The sequence below is a fragment of the Thalassophryne amazonica genome, chromosome 7 (genome assembly GCF_902500255.1).
Source record: "Thalassophryne amazonica chromosome 7, fThaAma1.1, whole genome shotgun sequence".
NCBI classification, from domain to species: Eukaryota; Metazoa; Chordata; class Actinopteri; order Batrachoidiformes; family Batrachoididae; genus Thalassophryne; species Thalassophryne amazonica.
The window spans coordinates 98,638,768-98,660,852 of NC_047109.1; the positions used below are offsets into that span (position 1 = coordinate 98,638,768).

At 43.8% G+C, this 22,085-nt stretch overlaps 1 protein-coding gene across 1 annotated transcript in view; it reads right to left on the reverse strand.

Annotated features, from left to right (window-relative positions):
* The window catches only part of sntb1 (syntrophin, basic 1), a 145,479-nt gene that overhangs the window by 52,263 nt on the left and 71,131 nt on the right, over nt 1-22,085 (reverse strand). The window contains exon 2 of the mRNA XM_034175229.1: nt 16,646-16,880. Coding sequence (XP_034031120.1) covers nt 16,646-16,880 — 235 coding nt within the window. The remainder of the gene's footprint in view (nt 1-16,645; nt 16,881-22,085) is intronic.

Consider the following 22,085-nt stretch of genomic DNA (forward strand, 5'->3'; position numbering starts at 1 on the left):
GCAAAGGAGAAGTGCTCACTAACACAGATTTAGACAGATTTGTCAACAATATTTGCGAGAAATAGATCTTTTGTGAATATTGAAAATGTTTTGGATCTTTGAGTTCAGCTCATGAAAACTGGGAGCTGAACTCGGAAAAAGACACCTGCACCGAGGTGTGACTCAGTGGAAAAAGGCGCGACAGCGGAGCAGCGCCACGACGAAGAGACGCGATCAGAGGAATTGTGAAATACTGGTCAGTCACTATTAATAATTTCTTATGTGTCCAACCTCGTAGGTTGATCGTTAAAATTAAATTTGTTAGTTCTAAAAGCCATCATAACTATTTGTAGGAAAACGTTCTATTTTTATTTCTCAAAAAAATGTTTGGGCCTGAAAACAGGTTGGTCTTATTTTTCTACTAAGGTTTGAACTTTGAGAGTGTTTACACACGAGAGAAAAGTGAGAAAATGTTAATGCCTGTTTGAGAAAAGTGCGTAGTGAGGGGTTTTACAGCCTTAAAACGTCTATAATAACTGTAAAAAATAACGCTGACTACTTCGCAGATTTCACTTATTGCGGGCTATTTTTAGAACGTAACTCCCGCGATAAACGAGGGACCACTGTGTGTATGTATATATATATATATATATATATATATATATATATATATATATATATATATATATATATATATATATATATATATATAAAGCCTATGGTATGGCCACAGCAGATGGTCACCCCGCTGAATCTGGTCTGCTTGAGGTTTCTTCTTATAATGAACAAAGCAGTTTTTCCTTACCACTGTCACCAATGTGCTTGCTCATGGGGTGGGTAAGGTCATGACCGTGCTTGTGCACAGCGGTTTGATATGATACGATTTGTCTCTATTACTAAACTGAATTAAATTGAACTGAACAGCAGCCAAACCATCAGGTTCAGTGATATCATGAAGGAAATTTATCCCTGGTGATGTTGAATTATAACCTCCGCTATCATAACATAAACTACATTTTAGATGAGAGGCAAGACATTTGAAAAGAAGAGACTGGGGAAGGGTGGGTAGAATTCTGATTGGCTGTCACTGGTTGGTGGAGGAATGTGCTCTTTTGGTTTCCTTCTAGTTCATTATTTACCATGTTTGATATTAAACTATAAATAATCACAAGAATAACTTTTCCGGCAGTATTTGTTCCGTGTGAAAGCTTTGAAGTCCAGTAATTAGTTGTAGTAATTAGATACCTGAGAGAAAAGGCAGCAGACGATGTGCAGGGCTGCGTGTATAGTGACTGAAACTGGGTTACAAAGCAGTCAGGAAAATGTTTCCCACAGAAATCTTCTGACGAAAGGCTACAGATTCAACATCAAATCTCACCACATGAAATATAAACGCAACACTTTTGGTTTTGCTCCCATTTTGTATGAGATGAACTCAAAGATCTAAAACTTTTTCCACATACACAATATCACCATTTCCCTCAAATATTGTTCACAAACCAGTCTAAATCTGTGATAGTGAACACTTCTCCTTTTGCTGAGATAATCCATCCCACCTCACAGGTGTGCCACATCAAGATGCTGATTAGACACCATGATTAGTGCACAGGTGTGCCTTAGACTGTCCACAATAAAAGGCCACTCTGAAAGGTGCAGTTTTATCACACAGCACAATGCCACAGATGTCGCAAGATTTGAGGGAGCGTGCAATTGGCATGCTGACAGCAGGAATGTCAACCAGAGCTGTTGCTCGTGTATTGAATGTTCATTTCTCTACCATAAGCCGTCTCCAAAGGCGTTTCAGAGAATTTGGCAGTACATCCAACCAGCCTCACAACCGCAGACCACGTGTAACCACACCAGCCCAGGACCTCCACATCCAGCATGTTCACCTCCAAGATCGTCTGAGACCAGCCACTCGGACAGCTGCTGAAACAATCGGTTTGCATAACCAAAGATTGTCTGCACAAACTGTCAGAAACCGTCTCAGGGAAGCTCATCTGCATGCTCGTCGTCCTCATCGGGGTCTCGACCTGACTCCAGTTCGTCGTCGTACCCGACTTGAGTGGGCAAATGCTCACATTCGCTGGCGTTTGGCACATTGGAGAGGTGTTCTCTTCACGGATGAATCCCGGTTCACACTGTCCAGGGCAGATGGCAGACAGCGTGTGTGGCATCGTGTGGGTGAGCGGTTTTCTGATGTCAATGTTGTGGATCGAGTGGCCCATGGTGACGGTGGGGTTATGGTATGGGCAGGTGTCTGTTATGGATGAAGAACACAGGTGCATTTTATTGATGGCACTTTGAATGCACAGAGATACCGTGACAAGATCCTGAGGCCCATTGTTGTGCCATACATCCAAGAACATCACCTCATGTTGCAGCAGGATAATGCACGGCCCCATGTTGCAAGGATCTGTACACAATTCTTGGAAGCTGAAAATGTCCCAGTTCTTGCATGGCCGGCATGCTCACTGGACATGTCACCCATTGAGCATGTTTGGGATGCTCTGGACCGGCGTATACGACAGCGTGTACCAGTTCCTGCCAATATCCAGCAACTTCGCACAGCCATTGAAGAGGAGTGGACCAACATTCCACAGGCCACAACTGACAACCTGATCAACTCTATGTGAAGGAGATGTGTTGCACTGCATGAGGCAAATGGTGGTCACACCAGATACTGACTGGTATCCCCCCCAATAAAACAAAACTGCACCTTTTTAGAGTGGCCTTTTATTGTGGGCAGTCTAAGGCACACCTGTGCACTAATCATGGTGTCTAATCAGCATCTTGGTATGGCACACCTGTGAGGTGGGATGGATTATCTCAGCAAAGGAGAAGTGCTCACTATCGCAGATTTAGACTGGTTTGTGAACAATATTTGAGGGAAATGGTGATATTGTGTATGTGGAAAAAGTTTTAGATCTTTGAGTTCATCTCATACAAAATGGGAGCAAAACCAAAAGTGTTGCGTTTATATTTTTGTTGAGTGTATATTCCATATTCACTCTGTGTGTGGTGAATTTTCCTCTTCAAATAAACTGAACATCTTTGGAAGCAGCGCCGCACAGTCCAAGTTTTCCTAATGCTTCAAAACAAGAACTACAGATGCAGCGTGGTTTTAAGTGAGCAAACACCTCAGGGACCTGGAAGGAAAAACCCCAGTGAACGTGATGAATCTGCACCACCATCAAACCCATGGTGGTGGCACAGAGCGTCTAGATCAGCTCCAGGTGTTCCTCGGGGTTAAAAATAGAAGCGCTGCCTGTAAAAGGCGAGCTGATTAAGGACGTGCTGAGTGAGACTCATGAGCCAGATGTGCAGCTGGACAAGGCACTAAAACACGACGTGGTGGTCCAACACGGGAGCCGGGAGCCACAGCAGACATGTAAAACCTGCGTATTTATTATTGAGAACACTGCACACAAACATGCCACGTCACTGCTTCCTCAGACGATGGATTTCAATGCAGAAATTACAGAAATCCTTCCTGACATCTAGAATCTAAGTTAACCAACATCAAGTGTGAGTTTGATCCAAGCTTAAGCGCTACTCACAAAATGCATCGATTGCTTGCACCATGTTGTCATAAAGTAACTGACGCAAAGCAAAACCATCTTAATTTAACACCAAGTGATCATTTCACAAGGTTTCTATAGTATAGGTCCATGAGAAACATTATCACTATGAAATAATGGCTGTGATAATGGATGATGTTCTAGAATGAAGACCGGTCTTGTGGTCTTGTATTCTGAGTGCTGAATTGGTCCACAGAATCATTCCAGAACTGTCGGTGGAGCCACGTTCAGGTACATAAGTACCGTATTTTCGGAAGTATAAGTCGCACCTGTCAAAAAAGCCTATTGAAGAGGGAAAAAAACATACATAAGTCACACCTTTTTCTGTGTTATGAGCTCTTTAATTTGGAATTTTTATGCATTGTTGTAGTGTATTTTTTATTACTAGCATTTATTCTTTTACTATTGGAGTTCATTTTGTTTAGTGTTTTGATTCTTGGGAAAGTTCTATATACGAGGTCTGTTAGAAAAGAATCCAACCTTTTTATTTTTTGCAAAAACTATATGGATTTGAATCATGTGTGCTTACATCAGCCAAGCTTGAACCTTCGTGCGCATGAGTGAGTTTTTTCACGCCTGTCGGTTGCGTCATTCGCCTGTGAGCACGCCTTGTGGGAGGAGTGGTCCAGCCTCCTCGGCGGATTTTCATTGTCAGGAAACTGGCTGAGCGACTGCCGCTTTACTGCATCAAAATTTTTTCAGAAACTGTGAGAGACAGCCAGGTGGAAACCATTTGGAAATTCAGATGGCTTTCGGTGAAGATCTTATGGGGATGACACAGATTAAGGAGCATTACAACCGGATTAAAGACGGCCCACAGCGGCTGAGGGCACGCCGCGCTCTGAGTGGCGATCGACACGCTGAAACGACCAGATCATTTCCAAACTGAATGCTTTGTTGATCCGGGACGTCGGCTGACTACTACAGAAATGGCAGAAGAGGTGGACATACCACTTTTTCGGCACATTCCACTGTTACAGGAGTTTTTGTCATGGAAAGACGTGCGGAGGAATTCGCGTGTCGGGACGGAGCCGCATGGCGCAGAACAAAAAGCAACGCCGTGATGAAGCCTCACAGGACATGTTGTGGCATGTTCAGCTCGTCCACAATTTCTCGGATAGTCACACGACTGAAAAGCCACCGAAAGCCGTCTAAATTTTCCGAATGGTGCAAGAGCTGGGCATGTCAGGGCTTGTCCTGTGAGACCAACACCGAGGTGCTTTTGTCCCGCGCCATTAGCAGCTCTGTGGCGAATTCCTCCGCTCCTCTTTCCATGACAAAAACTCCTGTAACAGTGGAATGTGCCGAAAAAGTGGTATGTCCACATCTTCTGCCATTTCTGTAGTAGTCAGACGACGTCCCGGATCAACACAACATTCAGTTTGGAAATGATCTGGTCATTTCAGCCTGTCGATGGCCGCTCGGTGCGTGGCGCGCCCTCTGTCGCTGTGGGCTGTCTTTAATCCAGTTGTAATGCTCCTTAATCTGTGTGATCCCCATAAGATCTTCACCGAAAGCCATCTGAATTTTCCAAATGGTTTCCACCTGGCTGTCTCTCACAGTTTCTGAAAAAACTTTGATGCAGTAAAGCGGCAGTCGCTCAGCCAATTTCCTGACAATGAAAATCTGCCGAGGAGGCTGGATCACTCCTCCCACAAGGCGTGCTCACAGGCAAATGACACAACTGACAGGCGTGAAAAAACTCACGCATGCGCACGAAGGTTCAAGCTTGGCTGATGCAAGCACACATGATTCAAATCCATATAGTTTTTGCAAAAAATAAAAAGGTCGGATTCTTTTCTAACAGACCTCGTAAACAGTCATTATAATCTATATATTAAAAGCCAAGTGGCCTCTGTGTGCATACATATGGCTTTGATCAAACTGGGGAGAGTTGACATTTGCAGTTTGGTATGCTAAAATGGAACACTGATAGGACAAATTTTATGGAGAAACTACAGATATTAGCTAACAACAGTGAACAATGGAAGTTGATAATTACATTCTGGACTAACACACCATTCCAAATAATTATATAACCTTTGCATAATTTATTAGCACTGTTAAAAAAATGTCAGCTACATATTTTATAAACACGACCCAATTTAGAGGCCATGGATCCCTACATATTTTCGGTATATAAGGTGCACCAGAGTATACGAGGTCTATTAGATAATAAACCGAGCCTTTTATTAATTTTTTTTAACTATATGGATTTGAATGACGTGCGATTACACCAATCATGCTTGAACCCTCGTGCGCATGCGTGAGTTTTTTCATGCGTGTCGGTGACGTCATTTCCCTGTGGGCAGGCCTTGAGTGAGATGTGGTCCCGCCCTCTCGGCTGAATTCCTTTGTTTCACACGCTACTCGAAACGGCGCGCGTTGCTTTATCAAAATTTTTTGTGGACCTGTGAGGAATATCCGAGTGGACACTATTCGAGAAATTAAGCTGGTTTTCGGTGAAAAGTTTAACGGCTGATGAGAGATTATGGGGTGTTTCTGTCGGTGTAAGGACTTCCCACGGCGCGGGATGTCGTGCAGCACTTCCAGGCGCCGTTGTCGGCCTGTTTCGACCTGAAAACATCCTAATTTAAGGCTTAATTCACCCAGGACGTCGTGAGAGAACAGAGAAGACTCAGAAGAGGCCGGCATGAAGACTTTATGCGGACATTCCACTGTTTAAGGACATTTTTTAATGAAAGACGTGCGTGAAATTCGCCGAGTCGTTTCCGTGACGACTCGGCGAATCTGTGTGCGCCGTGACAGGAAAAACACGTCCGTGTTGAAAACCATTTGTAAAATTCAGGCGGCTTTTGATGGCTTTCAACAAGTGAGTAACTGAGAAACTGTTTAACAGCTTGGGCATGTTCCAACTTGCCCGTTAAGGTTTCCAACGGAGGTGTTATTCCTGTAGCAACCCCCCATGGTCAGGTCCGGCCCGACATGCAACTCTGCCCGCACGTTCTTTCATTACAAAATGTCTGTTAACAATGGAATGTCCGAATAAACTCCTCATGCCGACTTCTTCTGAAAGATCTCTGACGACTTATGGGTCAACAGAGCCTGAAATGTGGAAGTTTTCAACTTGAAACGGCGAGACGCTGCCGCCTCGAAGCGCAGATCGCCGTCAGGCGCCGTGGGCCGTCCTTACGGCGACACTACCAGACCAAAATCTCTTATTAGCCGTTAAAATTTTTACCGAAAACCAGCTGAATTTATCGAATGGTGTCCACTCAGTTGTGCCTTACAGTTTTGAAAAAATTTTGATCAAACAAAGCAGCAGTCTCTGAGCCATTCCTAAACAATGAAAAAATCGACGAGAGGGTGGGCGACTCCTCACTCAAAGACTGCCCACAGGCGAATGATGGTAACCGACAGGCGTGAAAAAACTCTCGCATGCCCACGAGGGTTCAAGCATGTCTGATGTAATCACACGTGATTCAAATCCATATGGTTTTTGAAAAAAAAAAAATAAGGTTGGATACTTTTCTAATAGACCTCGTAAGTCACAGGGCCTGCTAAACTAGTAAAAAACATTGTGACTTATACTCTGGAAAATACAGTATTTGGACAGCAAAATTTATTCATTAATTAACTTTTTAAATAGCCTCTACTGGTGGTTGGCTCTCACTGCGGTATTGTATCACTTCCTGTTCCGGAGCACAGCGGTGTTTTTCTGTATCTGTTAGCTGTTTAATCTGCGCAGTTAGATTGATCTAGTTATCTAGATTACGATTTGTTTCCCAGTGTAATCTTTACGTGCCTTAACTAAAGCACTCCTTCTGCTGAATCACCTCTAAATTATTTACACATTATTCACTTTGCGTGTTTTTAGGAATCCGCTAGCTTAGCATAGCTACTAGCTCTTAGCCGATTTAGCATGGCGGCTTCTCCTGTCTCTCCTGCACTTTTCTGCTCTGGGTGTGAAATGTTTAGTTATTCCTCGGCCTCCTTTAGCAGTAACGGTAATTGTAATAAGTGTAGCTTATTCATAGCTTTGGAGGCCAGGCTGGGCGAATTGGAGACTCGGCTCCGCACCGTGGAAAATTCTACAGCTAGCCAGGCCCCTGTAGTCGGTGCGGACCAAGGTAGCTTAGCCGCCGTTAGTTACCCCCTGGCAGATCCCGAGCAGCCGGGAAAGCAGGCCGACTGGGTGACTGTGAGGAGGAAGCGTAGTTCTAAACAGAAGCCCCGTGTACACCGCCAACCAGTTCACATTTCTAACCGTTTTTCCCCACTCGGCGACACACCCGCCGAGGATCAAACTCTGGTTATTGGCGACTCTGTTGTGAGAAATGTGAAGTTAGCGACACCAGCAACCATTGTCAATTGTCTTCCGGGGGCCAGAGCAGGCGACATTGAAGGAAATTTGAAACTGCTGGCTAAGGCTAAGCGTAAATTTGGTAAGATTGTAATTCACGTCGGCAGTAATGACACCCGGTTACGCCAATCGGAGGTCACTAAAATTAACATTAAATCGGTGTGTAACTTTGCAAAAACAATGTCGGACTCTGTAGTTTTCTCTGGGCCCCTCCCCAATCAGACCGGGAGTGACATGTTTAGCCGCATGTTCTCCTTGAATTGCTGGCTGTCTGAGTGGTGTCCAAAAAATGAGGTGGGCTTCATAGATAATTGGCAAAGCTTCTGGGGAAAACCTGGTTTGTTAGGAGAGACGGCATCCATCCCACTTTGGATGGAGCAGCTCTCATTTCTAGAAATCTGGCCAATTTTCTTAAATCCTCCAAACCGTGACTATCCAGGGTTGGGACCAGGAAGCAGAGTTGTAGTCTTACACACCTCTCTGCAGCTTCTCTCCCCCTGCCATCCCCTCATTACCCCATCCCCGTAGAGACGGTGCCTGCTCCTAGACCACCAATAACCAGCAAAAATCTATTTAAGCATAAAAATTCAAAAAGAAAAAATAATATAGTACCTTCAACTGCACCACAGACTAAAACAGTTAAATGTGGTCTATTAAACATTAGGTCTCTCTCTTCTAAGTCCCTGTTGGTAAATGATATAATAATTGATCAACATATTGATTTATTCTGCCTTACAGAAACCTGGTTACAGCAGGATGAATATGTTAGTTTAAATGAGTCAACACCCCCGAGTCACACTAACTGTCAGAATGCTCGTAGCACGGGCCAGGGCGGAGGATTAGCAGCAATCTTCCATTCCAGCTTATTAATTAATCAAAAACCCAGACAGAGCTTTAATTCATTTGAAAGCTTGACTCTTAGTCTTGTCCACCCAAATTGGAAGTCCCAAAAAACAGTTTTATTTGTTATTATCTATCGTCCACCTGGTCGTTACTGTGAGTTTCTCTGTGAATTTTCAGACCTTTTGTCTGACTTAGTGCTTAGCTCAGATAAGATAATTATAGTGGGCGATTTTAACATCCACACAGATGCTGAGAATGACAGCCTCAACACTGCATTTAATCTATTATTAGACTCTATTGGCTTTGCTCAAAAAGTAAATGAGTCCACCCACCACTTTAATCATATCTTAGATCTTGTTCTGACTTATGGTATGGAAATAGAAGACTTAACAGTATTCCCTGAAAACTCCCTTCTGTCTGATCATTTCTTAATAACATTTACATTTACTCTGATGGACTACCCAGCAGTGGGGAATAAGTTTCATTACACTAGAAGTCTTTCAGAAAGCGCTGTAACTAGGTTTAAGGATATGATTCCTTCTTTATGTTCTCTAATGCCATATACCAACACAGTGCAGAGTAGTTACCAAAACTCTGTAAGTGAGATAGAGTATCTCGTTAATAGTTTTACATCCTCATTGAAGACAACTTTGGATGCTGTAGCTCCTCTGAAAAAGAGAGCTTTAAATCAGAAGTGCCTGACTCTGTGGTATAACTCACAAACTCGTAGCTTAAAGCAGATAACCCGTACGTTGGAGAGGAAATGGCGTCTCACTAATTTAGAAGATCTTCACTTAGCCTGGAAAAAGAGTCTGTTGCTCTATAAAAAAGCCCTCCGTAAAGCTAGGACATCTTTCTACTCATCACTAATTGAAGAAAATAAGAACAACCCCAGGTTTCTTTTCAGCACTGTAGCTAGGCTGACAAAGAGTCAGAGCTCTATTGAGCTGAGTATTCCATTAACTTTAACTAGTAATGACTTCATGACTTTCTTTGCTAACAAAATTTTAACTATTAGAGAAAAAATTACTCATAACCATCCCAAAGACGTATCGTTATCTTTGGCTGCTTTCAGTGATGCCGGTATTTGGTTAGACTCTTTCTCTCCGATTGTTCTGTCTGAGTTATTTTCATTAGTTACTTCATCCAAACCATCAACATGTTTATTAGACCCCATTCCTACCAGGCTGCTCAAGGAAGCCCTACCATTATTTAATGCTTCGATCTTAAATATGATCAATCTATCTTTGTTAGTTGGCTATGTACCACAGGCTTTTAAGGTGGCAGTAATTAAACCATTACTTAAAAAGCCATCACTTGACCCAGCTATCTTAGCTAATTATAGGCCAATCTCCAACCTTCCTTTTCTCTCAAAATTTCTTGAAAGGGTAGTTGTAAAACAGCTAACTGATCATCTGCAGAGGAATGGTCTATTTGAAGAGTTTCAGTCAGGTTTTAGAATTCATCATAGTACAGAAACAGCATTAGTGAAGGTTACAAATGATCTTCTTATGGCCTCAGACAGTGGACTCATCTCTGTGCTTGTTCTGTTAGACCTCAGTGCTGCTTTTGATACTGTTGACCATAAAATTTTATTACAGAGATTAGAGCATGCCTGTTGTGTGTTGGGGGGTGTGGCTGGATATTTTGGTGTTCTTTTCTTTTCTTTGCTCTTCAGGTGGCATGGAAACTGATTTGTCTGTGGAGAAGGTGCTGGCTGAAGAGTCCTCACCCTCATCAACATCATGTGTAGCACCTGTGACAGGTGCTCACATGCAACCTTAAAGACTTTCAGCTGAAGCAGATAATTGGATGGCGTTCTGCATTTAAGTCATGTGTGATTCAAGCAGAACTGCTGGGAACTCGACCTTGTGATGTTCGTTTGTGAGACGCTGAGGACCGCGCCTGTGTTTGACACATCGAGCCCGTGAAGCAAGGAAGGGTGAGGACACATGCTGTCAGCACACATTAAAGGTAATTAAGTGTTTGACTAATTGTTGATAGTAACTTGGTGTTTTGTTACACAGTATACTTGAATTGTGATGAGAATTGTGCAGCTTGCTTCTCACTGCTGTGGCGTGCGGATAAGTGATCCTCCACCTGTTATGAGAAGCTGCTCATTTGCATAAAGTTAAAAAAGATACAGACCTGAATGTGTTGCTGATAGCGTGCGTCTTTTGAAAGATATTGTTGTAACTGCTGACTTACCTCACCTCTTCTTTGCTTCACAGAGAGTCAGTTTGTTGTGTCCACCTGGGGGGTGTTTGGCGGTGGTAGTGGGTCCAGGAGCGCCGGGCTTTGATCCTTGCGGGCGCTGGAGAGCGTGCCAACAGTCACTCCACCAGAAGGACGCTATTTTTGTTTTTACACTTTTTATGCACAGCGGGTGTAATAAATATATTGTTTTTGGAACCGCATTTCTGGTTATTTGTAGCGCTGGGTTCTGTCTGACGCAGGTCCGCTCCTCAACCCGCGTCGACACATAACAGTAGTTCCCGGCCATTCCATAATGGACCCAGCGGCAGAAGCGGTTCCTTTTGTCGAAAAAGTTCAAGAACACTTGGAGAAAATATGGGAGCAATTACAGCATCTCGCAAACCAAATTAAACAAACAGACGTCCGTGTTACGGAGCTTGCAGCGCAAGCCGCTCCACTTCCTGCTGCTCCAGCTGCGGCATCATCGATACTAGTGCAGATAACTCCGTCACCCAGAGATTCGGCGTCCGAACCGATTGTTTGTCGTCCAGAGCCTTGTGTGGTGATGCAATGTTTTCTGGTTTCTGCTCAGTCAGGTTGGAGCCCCGCAGCTTTACGAGGAATGTTTGTAGATGGGTTAAATGAGTCATTAAAAGACGAGCCGGCAGTCCGTGACGGGCCAAACGATTTAGATGAGCTAATATCGTTGGTGATTCATCTAGATGATCGGATGAAGGAGCGTGGACGCGAGAGAGGACGCCCATCAGAGCGGGTTTTTTCGTCTCGGGGCTTTCCCCGACGCAGATCTGAGCCGCCTCTTCTTCGCCCCACTGAGGCTCCTCCGACGGGACCTCTGGCTCCTCCTGTTGATGAGCCCATGCAGCTCGGACGAACAGAGATTACTGTATTGCCCCGACATGTAAACGTCAAGAAAAATAATGGTGACGTATCTCCAGGTGTTCTGGGACAGGCAATATAACACACATTAAAAAAAAAAAAAAAAAAAAAAAAAAAAAATCTAGTACGGGTTAATGTTTTGTTTTCTTTAAATAGGGGTTATAATTTGTTTGGGGAGTCAGAGGCGTGTCTGGTGGAGTGACTGTTAGGCGGTTAGAAGTCTGCCTGGGCTCACGTCATTGTTAATTTCTATGTGTTTTTAGGTATTTTCTGTTTGGGTTGTTGGGTCGTTTTATTTTGTTGTTTTATTTCTCTACATCCCTAACCCCAACCTCACTTGCCCCAAGACTGTTTGTCTTGTGGGTTGTGGGGTGGTGCAGGTTGGTCACGCTGAGTATTCTCAGAAGACCTCTGCACCTGGGGGGGGGGGGGGGGTGGGTGTTAGAGGCGTTTTTCTTTGTTTGGTTAGGGCCCGGTTCCACTCCAGCCTCGGTGAGCCTTTGTACCGTTCGTCATTGGTGTTGCCGGGGTTTGGTGCAACGGAGACTTACCTCAGTTGGAGGGGTGGGCCGATCTGTTGCCGTTCGCCATTTCGGTAGTTCCACCCCTCCCGAGAGGCTGGGGTATGGTCGAGTTGGGGCACCGGACGTATTTCCGGTTCTCCGCTGCGCCTTGGGGTTGGAGCTGGGTTAGTTTTTTCCTGTTCCCTTCTCCGGCTTAATGGTTTGAGCTGTTCGCCAAAGTTGAGCCGCCGAGGGGCTCTGGGAGGGACCCGGGGTCTTTCGGGGTGCCGGGGAGGGTAACAGGGTTTACGGTCGTTTTATATCCCCCCGGGGTTGTTTTTGGTAGTCCTCCGGGGGTTGATTTTTGATTTTGTTCTGTTTCCTTCCGGGTTCCACCTCCAGGGTTGATGGGACGGTCCTCTGGGGGGGAATTGGCTTGGGGCCAACTAGCCAAGTGTGACCGGGTCTGGGGTTCCGGGGTTGTGGGGAGGGTACCTCCTGGGGTTGATGGTACGGTCCTCTGGGGGGCGCCGTTTGCTCCATGTACACCTGGGGACCTTTGTGGGATTATGGTTCTGGCTGTTCCTCCTGGAACTGGCGATGAAGGCCTTCTGGGGGGGGTTGGGCTCTGCAGGTCATTCTGGGGGGGTTGTTTGTTATTTTTCTTTTATGCATTTACGTTTGTATTGTGTTTGTGGGGCTGTGTTGGGTTTTTGCGTTTGGGAGTCTTTCTTTTCTTCCCGGGGTTTGATGGGACGGTCCCCTGGGGAGGTTTTGGGTGGGTTTTATGTTTTTTTCTGTGTTGAATTGTACTGGGGAATGTTTTAGGGCTTTTGTTGAGCCAGCCGGCCTTCCAGCTGCGGTGCCTATCCTGCTGTCTGTGGTGCTGTCTGCTTCCTGACGTGGACCCCGGAGGGAGGTGCTGTTCTCGGGCCTGGTCTGTTCGGTCGCCGGGAGGCTTCCCGTTGATGGGGGGGTACTGTTGTGTGTTGGGGGGTGTGGCTGGATATTTTGATGTTCTTTTCTTTTCTTTGCTCTTCAGGTGGCATGGAAACTGATTCTTCTGTGGAGAAGGTGCTGGCTGAAGAGTCCTCACCCTCATCAACATCATGTGTAGCACCTGTGACGGGTGCTCACATGCAACCTTAAAGACTTTCAGCTGAAGCAGATAATTGGATGGCGTTCTGCATTTAAGTCATGTGTGATTCAAGCAGAACTGCCGGGAACTCGACCTTGTGATGTTCGTTTGTGAGACGCTGAGGACCGCGCCTGTGTTTGACACATCGAGCCCGTGAAGCAAGGAAGGGTGAGGACACATGCTATCAGCACACATTAAAGGTAATTAAGTGTTTGACTAATTGTTGATAGTAACTTGGTGTTTTGTTACACAGTATACTTGAATTGTGATGAGAATTGTGCAGCTTGCTTCTCACTGCTGTGGCGTGAGGATAAGTGATCCTCCACCTGTTATGAGAAGCTGCTCATTTGCATAAAGTTAAAAAAGATACAGACCTGAATGTGTTGCTGATAGCGTGTGTCTTTTGAAAGATATTGTTGTAACTGCTGACTTACCTCACCTCTTCTTTGCTTCACAGAGAGTCAGTTTGTTGTGTCCACCTGGGGGGTGTTTGGCGGTGGTAGTGGGTCCAGGAGCGCCGGGCTTTGATCCTTGCGGGCGCTGGAGAGCGTGCCAACAGTCACTCCACCAGAAGGACGCTATTTTTGTTTTTACACTTTTTATGCACAGCGGGTGTAATAAATATATTGTTTTTGGAACCGCTTTTCTGGTTATTTGTAGCACTGGGTTCTGTCTGACGCAGGTCCGCTCCTCAACCCGCGTCGACACATAACAATGCCATAGGTATTAAAGGCACTGCGCTGCGGTGGTTTGAATCATATTTGTCTAATAGATTACAATTTGTTCATGTAAATGGGGAATCTTCTTCACAGACTAAAGTTAATTATGGAGTTCCACAAGGTTCTGTGCTAGGACCAATTTTATTCACTTTATACCTTATTCACTTAGGTAGCATTATTAGACGGTATTGCTTAAATTTTCATTGTTACGCAGATGATACCCAGCTTTATCTATCCATGAAGCCAGAGGACACACACCAATTAGCTAAACTGCAGGATTGTCTTACAGACATAAAGACATGGATGACCTCTAATTTCCTGCTTTTAAACTCAGATAAAACTGAAGTTATTGTACTTGGCCCCACAAATCTTAGGAACATGGTGTCTAACCAGATCCTTACTCTGGATGGCATTACCCTGACCTCTAGTAATACTGTGAGAAATCTTGGAGTCATTTTTGATCAGGATATGTCATTCAAAGCGCATATTAAACAAATATGTAGGACTGCTTTTTTGCATTTACGCAATATCTCTAAAATTAGAAAGGTCTTGTCTCAGAGTGATGCTGAAAAACTAATTCATGCATTTATTTCCTCTAGGCTGGACTATTGTAATTCATTATCAGGTTGTCCTAAAAGTTCTCTAAAAAGCCTTCAGTTAATTCAAAATGCTGCAGCTAGAGTACTAACGGGGACTAGAAGGAGAGAGCATATCTCACCCATATTGGCCTCTCTTCATTGGCTTCCTGTTAATTCTAGAATAGAATTTAAAATTCTCCTTCTTACTTATAAGGTTTTGAATAATCAGGTCCCATCTTATCTTAGGGACCTCGTAGTACCATATCACCCCAATAGAGCGCTTCGCTGTCAGACTGCAGGCTTACTTGTAGTTCCTAGGGTTTGTAAGAGTAGAATGGGAGGCAGAGCCTTCAGCTTTCAGGCTCCTCTCCTGTGGAACCAGCTCCCAATTCAGATCAGGGAGACAGACACCCTCTCTACTTTTAAGATTAGGCTTAAAACTTTCCTTTTTGCTAAAGCTTATAGTTAGGGCTGGATCAGGTGACCCTGAACCATCCCTTAGTTATGCTGCTATAGACGTAGACTGCTGGGGGGTTCCCATGATGCACTGTTTCTTTCTCTTTTGCTCTGTATGCACCACTCTGCATTTAATCATTAGTGATCGATCTCTGCTCCCCTCCACAGCATGTCTTTTTCCTGGTTCTCTCCCTCAGCCCCAACCAGTCCCAGCAGAAGACTGCCCCTCCCTGAGCCTGGTTCTGCTGGAGGTTTCTTCCTGTTAAAAGGGAGTTTTTCCTTCCCACTGTAGCCAAGTGCTTGCTCACGGGGTCGTTTTGACCGTTGGGGTTTTACATAATTATTGTATGGTTTTTGCCTTACAATATAAAGCGCCTTGGGGCAACTGTTTGTTGTGATTTGGCGCTATATAAAAAAATTGATTGATTGATTGATTGATTGAAATGTTGCTTGTGTACAGAACCACAACGGAGATGAAATGACTCAGTAATGAGTGATCAGACTGGAAGACCAGGTTCAAAGGACAGCAATCAGGATCTTAGGATATTGTGAAGACATCAATGCAAGATGTTGACAGATGTAACGACAGCAGAGTTGGGCCTTAGAAGAGGCATGCATTCTCTGACCAACTAGTTACTAATTCATCATGCTAGTCCACCCCTTTAACCCATTTAGGGGTTGGCTGGGAGTTAGACAGACTCAGGCACTGCCCAGATGGTGGCACCTTCAGGTGCCTCTTAAAGCTTCAAATCTGCACTTCAGAAAACCTACAGGTGATGTGACTGAAGGCTATTTACAGTCTGTGTGTCATACTGAGGTTGAATTGATAAGAAAACGTGTTTTTTTTCAGTTAGTTTTCCTAGTTACTGAATTCCACCTACGTTAGACTGGTGGCCTGTCCAGGGTTTAGCCCGCCTCTCGCCCAATGAGTGCTGGGATTGGTTCCAGCTTCCCCATCACAGCTTTAGAAAATGGATGGATTCCATCCAACATTCGTGCTGATGACGGCACACTCAGTGTGTTAATGTGTCCCAAAGTTGTCCCTAAATTGATTTTTGCCCCCGTGCTGTTTGAAAATCTCATTGTCATTTTACAAACCAATTAAATTGACACATTCACTGTGACACAATGATTTAATCTATTTAAAAACATCTGTCTAGAAGGAAGCTAAAAAGAACACCACAGAGTAATCCCTTTAGGGTTAGAGGAAGTCATTTCTTTTTCTCTCTCCTCTGTAGAAAGGAGGAGCATCGAGGAGCGTCTGGGTCACATAAGGTAACTCAGAGCTGAACACTTACATGTGAGGACCTAATCAGTGTCCTAGATTTAGTGTGAATGAACTGCTGACGTAAGTGTATGACACCAAAAGCTGTCTCCTATGGTTTGTCCTTCACTCCAGACTGGTTTTGTTTTGGTGTGCATCTCTCCTACCTGTTGTCTGGGTCCGGCGTGGTCATAGCACGGGTGACGTAGCACATCTGGAGGGGTATACATCTGCGGTCACCCTGCAAAGATGGGGAGGGCAAAGTAGAACTTGGAGGACTACAGGAGGAGGGGGTGGGCGAGCCACCGAGACGGGGGGAGTCAGGAGGAGGGGTCTCCCAGCTGATCTGTGACACAGGAGATCCTTTCTTCACATACGGCGTGGCCTCACGCATGTACTTCACTGGCAGAAAAACATGAGAGGCACATTTAATTTTCATTTGTTATGGCACAAAACAAACCTGAACTAAGGAAGGAAAAGTTATCAAAAACACAGCAAAATATATTTATAGTAAAGTTTAATCAGTCCACCCAGCTGTAAAATATATATTTTTGCATATATTTGAATATATCAGGTGTGTTTTTTCTAAATACTATTAACTAGTCTGTGCACAAAGAGTACATACTTATCCTTCTAAACATCTGTTAAATGTTATCAGTAATACACAACATAATCATCTTCTGGCATTTGCATATCATCATAATATGTTAGTTGTTAACATATCACTTGTCTTTGGTAAAAATTACACCACAGTATATCTAGGGAGAAGGATGCTGAGGATGGAGCCACCAAGGAGGCCAACGAGGAGGTTTATGGAAATGCTGAGGTAGGACATGCAGGTGGTTGGTGGTGTGACAGAATGAGATGGAGACAGATGATCTGCTGTGGTGCCCCCTAGCATGAGCAGCCATAAGAATATGAAGAAGATGCTCGGAATGGTAAGTATCTCGGGGTCTTGTTCACGAGTGAGGGATGGATGGAGCGTGAGATCGATAGACGGATCTGTGCAGCATCTGCAGTGATGCGGTCACTGTATCGGACCGTCGTGGTGAAGACAGAGCTGAGTAGGGGGGCAAAGCTCTCGATTTACCGATCGATCTACGTTCCAATCCTCACCTATGGTCATGAGATTTGGCTCATGACCGAAAGAACGAGATGGCTTGGGAACGCCTTGGGGTTCCCCCGTAGGAGCTGGGGGAGGTGTGTGTGGATCGGGAGGTCTGGGCGGCTTTGCTTGAGCTGCTGCCCCCGCGACCCTTTCTTTTTTGGGAGCCCTGGGATGCTGGTCTGTGCACAGGACTATATATAGTTGTTTAGATGTTTGCATGTTCTGACAATTCTGTGTTGTGTTTTTGATTTATCTGTTCCAAGGTCATTGCAGATGGTCATCCCACTGAGTCTAGTCTCCTTAAAGTTTCTTCTCATAATCAAAAAGTAACCACTTGTAAGCTCTTTTTGGTGTGCTTGCTCATGGGATGGGTAAGGTTTAAACAATGCTCATGTATAGCGCCTTAGGCTGATTTATGTTGTAATTTGGCATCGTAATATTGAATTGAATTGCTAGTGTTGTGGATGCAATGACATCCGGCACCCGTGCATGCTCCCAGTTTTAATCTGATGAGAGGTCTCTGCAGAGCCCAGCACAAAGATGAGTGGATGGCCTCAGGAAACTTGGCAGTGTGACATTTCTCTCTTTAGTAACAAAATATTACAGCTAAACTCGGCACATGTTCAGCAAATATCACCCTGCAGTCTTACTCTTTAAGGTTTGCAAGAAAACAATGACATTTCATAAATATAAGCCTCTTAAAAAAATTGCATCAACACCTTTTTGTATCACTGAAAAGGAAACAATTATAGGATGCAGATTATTCAGTTTACTGACAGACGGCAGAAACCCAACAGTTCACGTGAACACCTTGTGAATACTCTATCAGTCAGAGTCAAACATCACGGGATGCACGTTTCTGTGAGAGAGCAAACTAGAGCAGCAGCGATCGAGCTCTGCATCGTGAATGTTACGGTGTGTGCTGAATGAATTGGAAAATTGCACTGTACAAGCCACGTAACATTGGCATATATATGGCTGCTGGCATTTGTAATCCAGGATGTGAAATATTCGTGGGACGTGCACTATAGAGCCTCGTGAGATGGTATAACAAGCCTAACCGCCAACCTGTGGCGACTAGAAGACAGGCTGACGCAATAACAATTCAGCCGAGGTGATGCGAGTGTGTCATCAAAGACACTACGCTGACACTTCAAGCAATATTCTCATAACCTAATTATTCACATCTGTTGCTATAAGAAATAAGATGTACAACTTGATGGCATTGATTAACTGACTTAATCAGGTGGTTAATGGTGGAAATCAACTGTTCTTAATTGGATATGATATTCACCTTTTGCCTTGTTGCTTTATGCACTCTGGAACAATAAGATACAGAATTTACAGATACAGATATTTTCAAAATGGCTTTACTGAGTGAGTGTTACTGAATTACATCTGGTTTATATTTGGTGTCAGGGAGTTGGAACATTTTCAAATCAACACTGCGCATTTTTTCAACTGAGAAATCCAAGCATGTCACTCTGTGTCACTGTGATGCTAACTAGCTTTCACAGCTAATGTTCCAAAATTAGATGAGTATAATTTATATGTCATTGTAAGATAAGACTGTATAGTTCAGACACTCTTTACAAGTGATTATATATCAGTAGTGCCCAACCTAGCTAGCTAGCAATAGTATTGAAGTAATGATTCACTAAGATGGCTAGCTTAGCTAGTATACAATAGATTAAAAAATAAACTGATTCAGCTGCATTTACATATTGAATGGACAAAAACCCAGAGTTTCAGTATTAAAAATAACTTCTGCTCAACATTTCAACTGCTACTGTAGTTAAACACACATACACAGGTCACATGATGAGGCACATCCAGATTCAAGATAGTGTAAGCAGCTAGTTAAAAGGCTGTTTGACGTCTCCCACTTCCAAGTCACCAAAATCACCTGGTTGAGTTGACACAGCAGCACACTCAAACCATTAATTACACTGGGATATGTTAGGTTCTTTTATCGCAGTGAGTGATCCCCAAAAGAAATGGACAGGAAACGGACTTCAAAGTTTAGATGTTGTATTGCAAAAGTTCTTACACTGATACAGAAAGCCATCTCAACGCTGGGATCTTGACCAGGTCGCATGCAAACACCTGGAACAAAGAACCCAGTTTCCCTTACCAAAAAATAGTACATGCAAGTATGTTTCAAGTATACTTCCAGTTTACTTTTTATATACTTATCAGTACTATTTTTTGGTAAGGGTTTCCACTTTACGCTACCTTTTGTTCCTTCAGCCTAAGCCCCATTTGGGCGGTCCTTAACCTGGCTTGAATCAGTGTCTATGTGATATGGCTGCAAAGTGAGGTGAAAATACGTGGGTGTCTGTCCGTGTTGCGTTCATGGTTGTTGTGTGAAAATCTTATAGTGTGTGTTTACGTCTGTAATGTAGTGTCACGCAATAAAACAGAGTGTTCCATCATGCTGATTGTTTTTATCAATTAAACATCTATAAAAAGATCAGTTGGTTTTATCAATTAGACAGCTGTAAAAAGATCAGATAGTTTTACCAAACACAAGGACATTTTGTGCGTCAGCCATTTTGAAAAACAGTTAGGTTAAGATCAGATAGTTACAAGGGCACTTTGGAAGTGTGTCAGCCACTTTGTGTTATGCATCATGGAACACTCTTACAGGTATGTAAACTAAATCACATTTATTTGAATTCATCAAGAAAAACAATGCTACATTTTACCTTACTCTGCTGATTGATCAAATTTTGCAGCACAGTAAAGTGGTTGAACAAAAATTCAGGATTTGATACTACTGCAGGATATGTATTTGTCACGGGTAATTTTCACTATATTCTGATCATTTATAGACTGGGGAGGAGGGTGGTGGCCAAGTAATAAACTTAGTGCGCTTGTTTCCAGTGTGGAAGGTTCCCAGTTCAAACCCACCCCTGCCTATTCTCCATGCATAAAACCTGGGCCAAATCAATATGCAGATCTGCTGTGGCGACCCCAAGTCAAACGAGGGGGTGCCTAAGGGACTTACTGATAAATTACAACTTGACTGATATAAATTTCCACATTAGTGTCAGAACTACAGGGGAATATTACAGAAAATATAAAGAAGGCAGAGGGGAAAGCCAAAAAAGTATTACATATGAAGTACATTCTGTGCCCATTGGTGCCAGTGTAACAGTATATCTTCCCCGCTGGATATCAAATACCCCCCCGACAGGCAACATTCCTACAGGCAGCACTGATTAGCCCAAACCTTGATAAGGCCCAGTTAGGATAGAGCAATCTTTAAACTTTACATTTCATGGATGTTTTATGGTCCCACATAAAGCGGTTTGATTGTAAAGAAACATATGTTTAAGAAACATAATGAAAATGAGAGGCCTATAATGTCTGCCACCTTTCTCAAATCTCTTTTGTACAAAATAGGTCATAAATATAAAGAGTGGCAGATAGGAATCAACAGAATAATATAAATGTAGCATGAAACTGACAAATATGATTATTTGAAACAGTATGATTCTCACTGGACGAGCAGCTTGGCAGGGGAAAGTATTAATAAAGATGTGTTCAAATCATTTTTATCCACTAAATATTACAGTAAAGTGGTTTCAAGTTTTAGTAGCATGAAGAATGAGTCAAACGTTATGCCGCGTTCACACCGGGCGCGACACGAGCAACAGCTGTGACAGGTTGCCATGTAATCCCTATGGAAGGACGTGTTGTGGCGCCAAGCCACGCAACACGACGCGATAGATGCGAATGAAGCGACGCAAATGAAGCGATTCTGAGCGATAGGCGTGTTTGTGGCGTGATATCGCGTCGCGTTGCCCTCCTCCCCAAGTTGAAAGATCTGAACTTTTTCATCTTGTCGTGCTGCGATGACCAATCAGGGACTGGATATGTAGTGACGTGGAGATGTCTGGAGTTTGACTGAGTTGGATGTGAACATGTCCTGTCTCTGGTAGCAGCCTGTGAGCAGGACTTATGTCCCTTTTGTCCTTTATTTCACAATTATGACAGAGTTTTTGGGGGAAGAGCGAGCAGCAGCCCAGCAGCAGCAGCAGAGGACAGTTTTTTTTCATGTGCGCACGTGAGCGAATCATCCGCGAAGATTATTTTATTTATAACTACACAGATGTATAATAAAACAAATGGTGACTGGTTTATAAACACAATTATGACAGAGTTTGGGGGAAGAGCGAGCAGCAGCAACGCAGCAGGGGCAGCGGACAGTTTTTTTTTCTTTCACGTGCATGCGCGAGCGAATTGTCTGTGATTATTTTATTTATTAACTACACAGATGTATAATAAAACAAATGGTGACTGGTTTATAAACACAATTATGACAGAGAGTGAGCAGCAGCACCGCAGCAGCACCACAGCAGCGGCAGCGGACAGTTTAAAAAAAAAAAAATTGTTTACATGTGTGCGCGTGAACGGGACAGGAGGTCCTCAAACTGGGTCCTGCAGAGGCGGAAGGACCGCTGAAAGCAGCCATCATCCAGACGCAGCTCCTG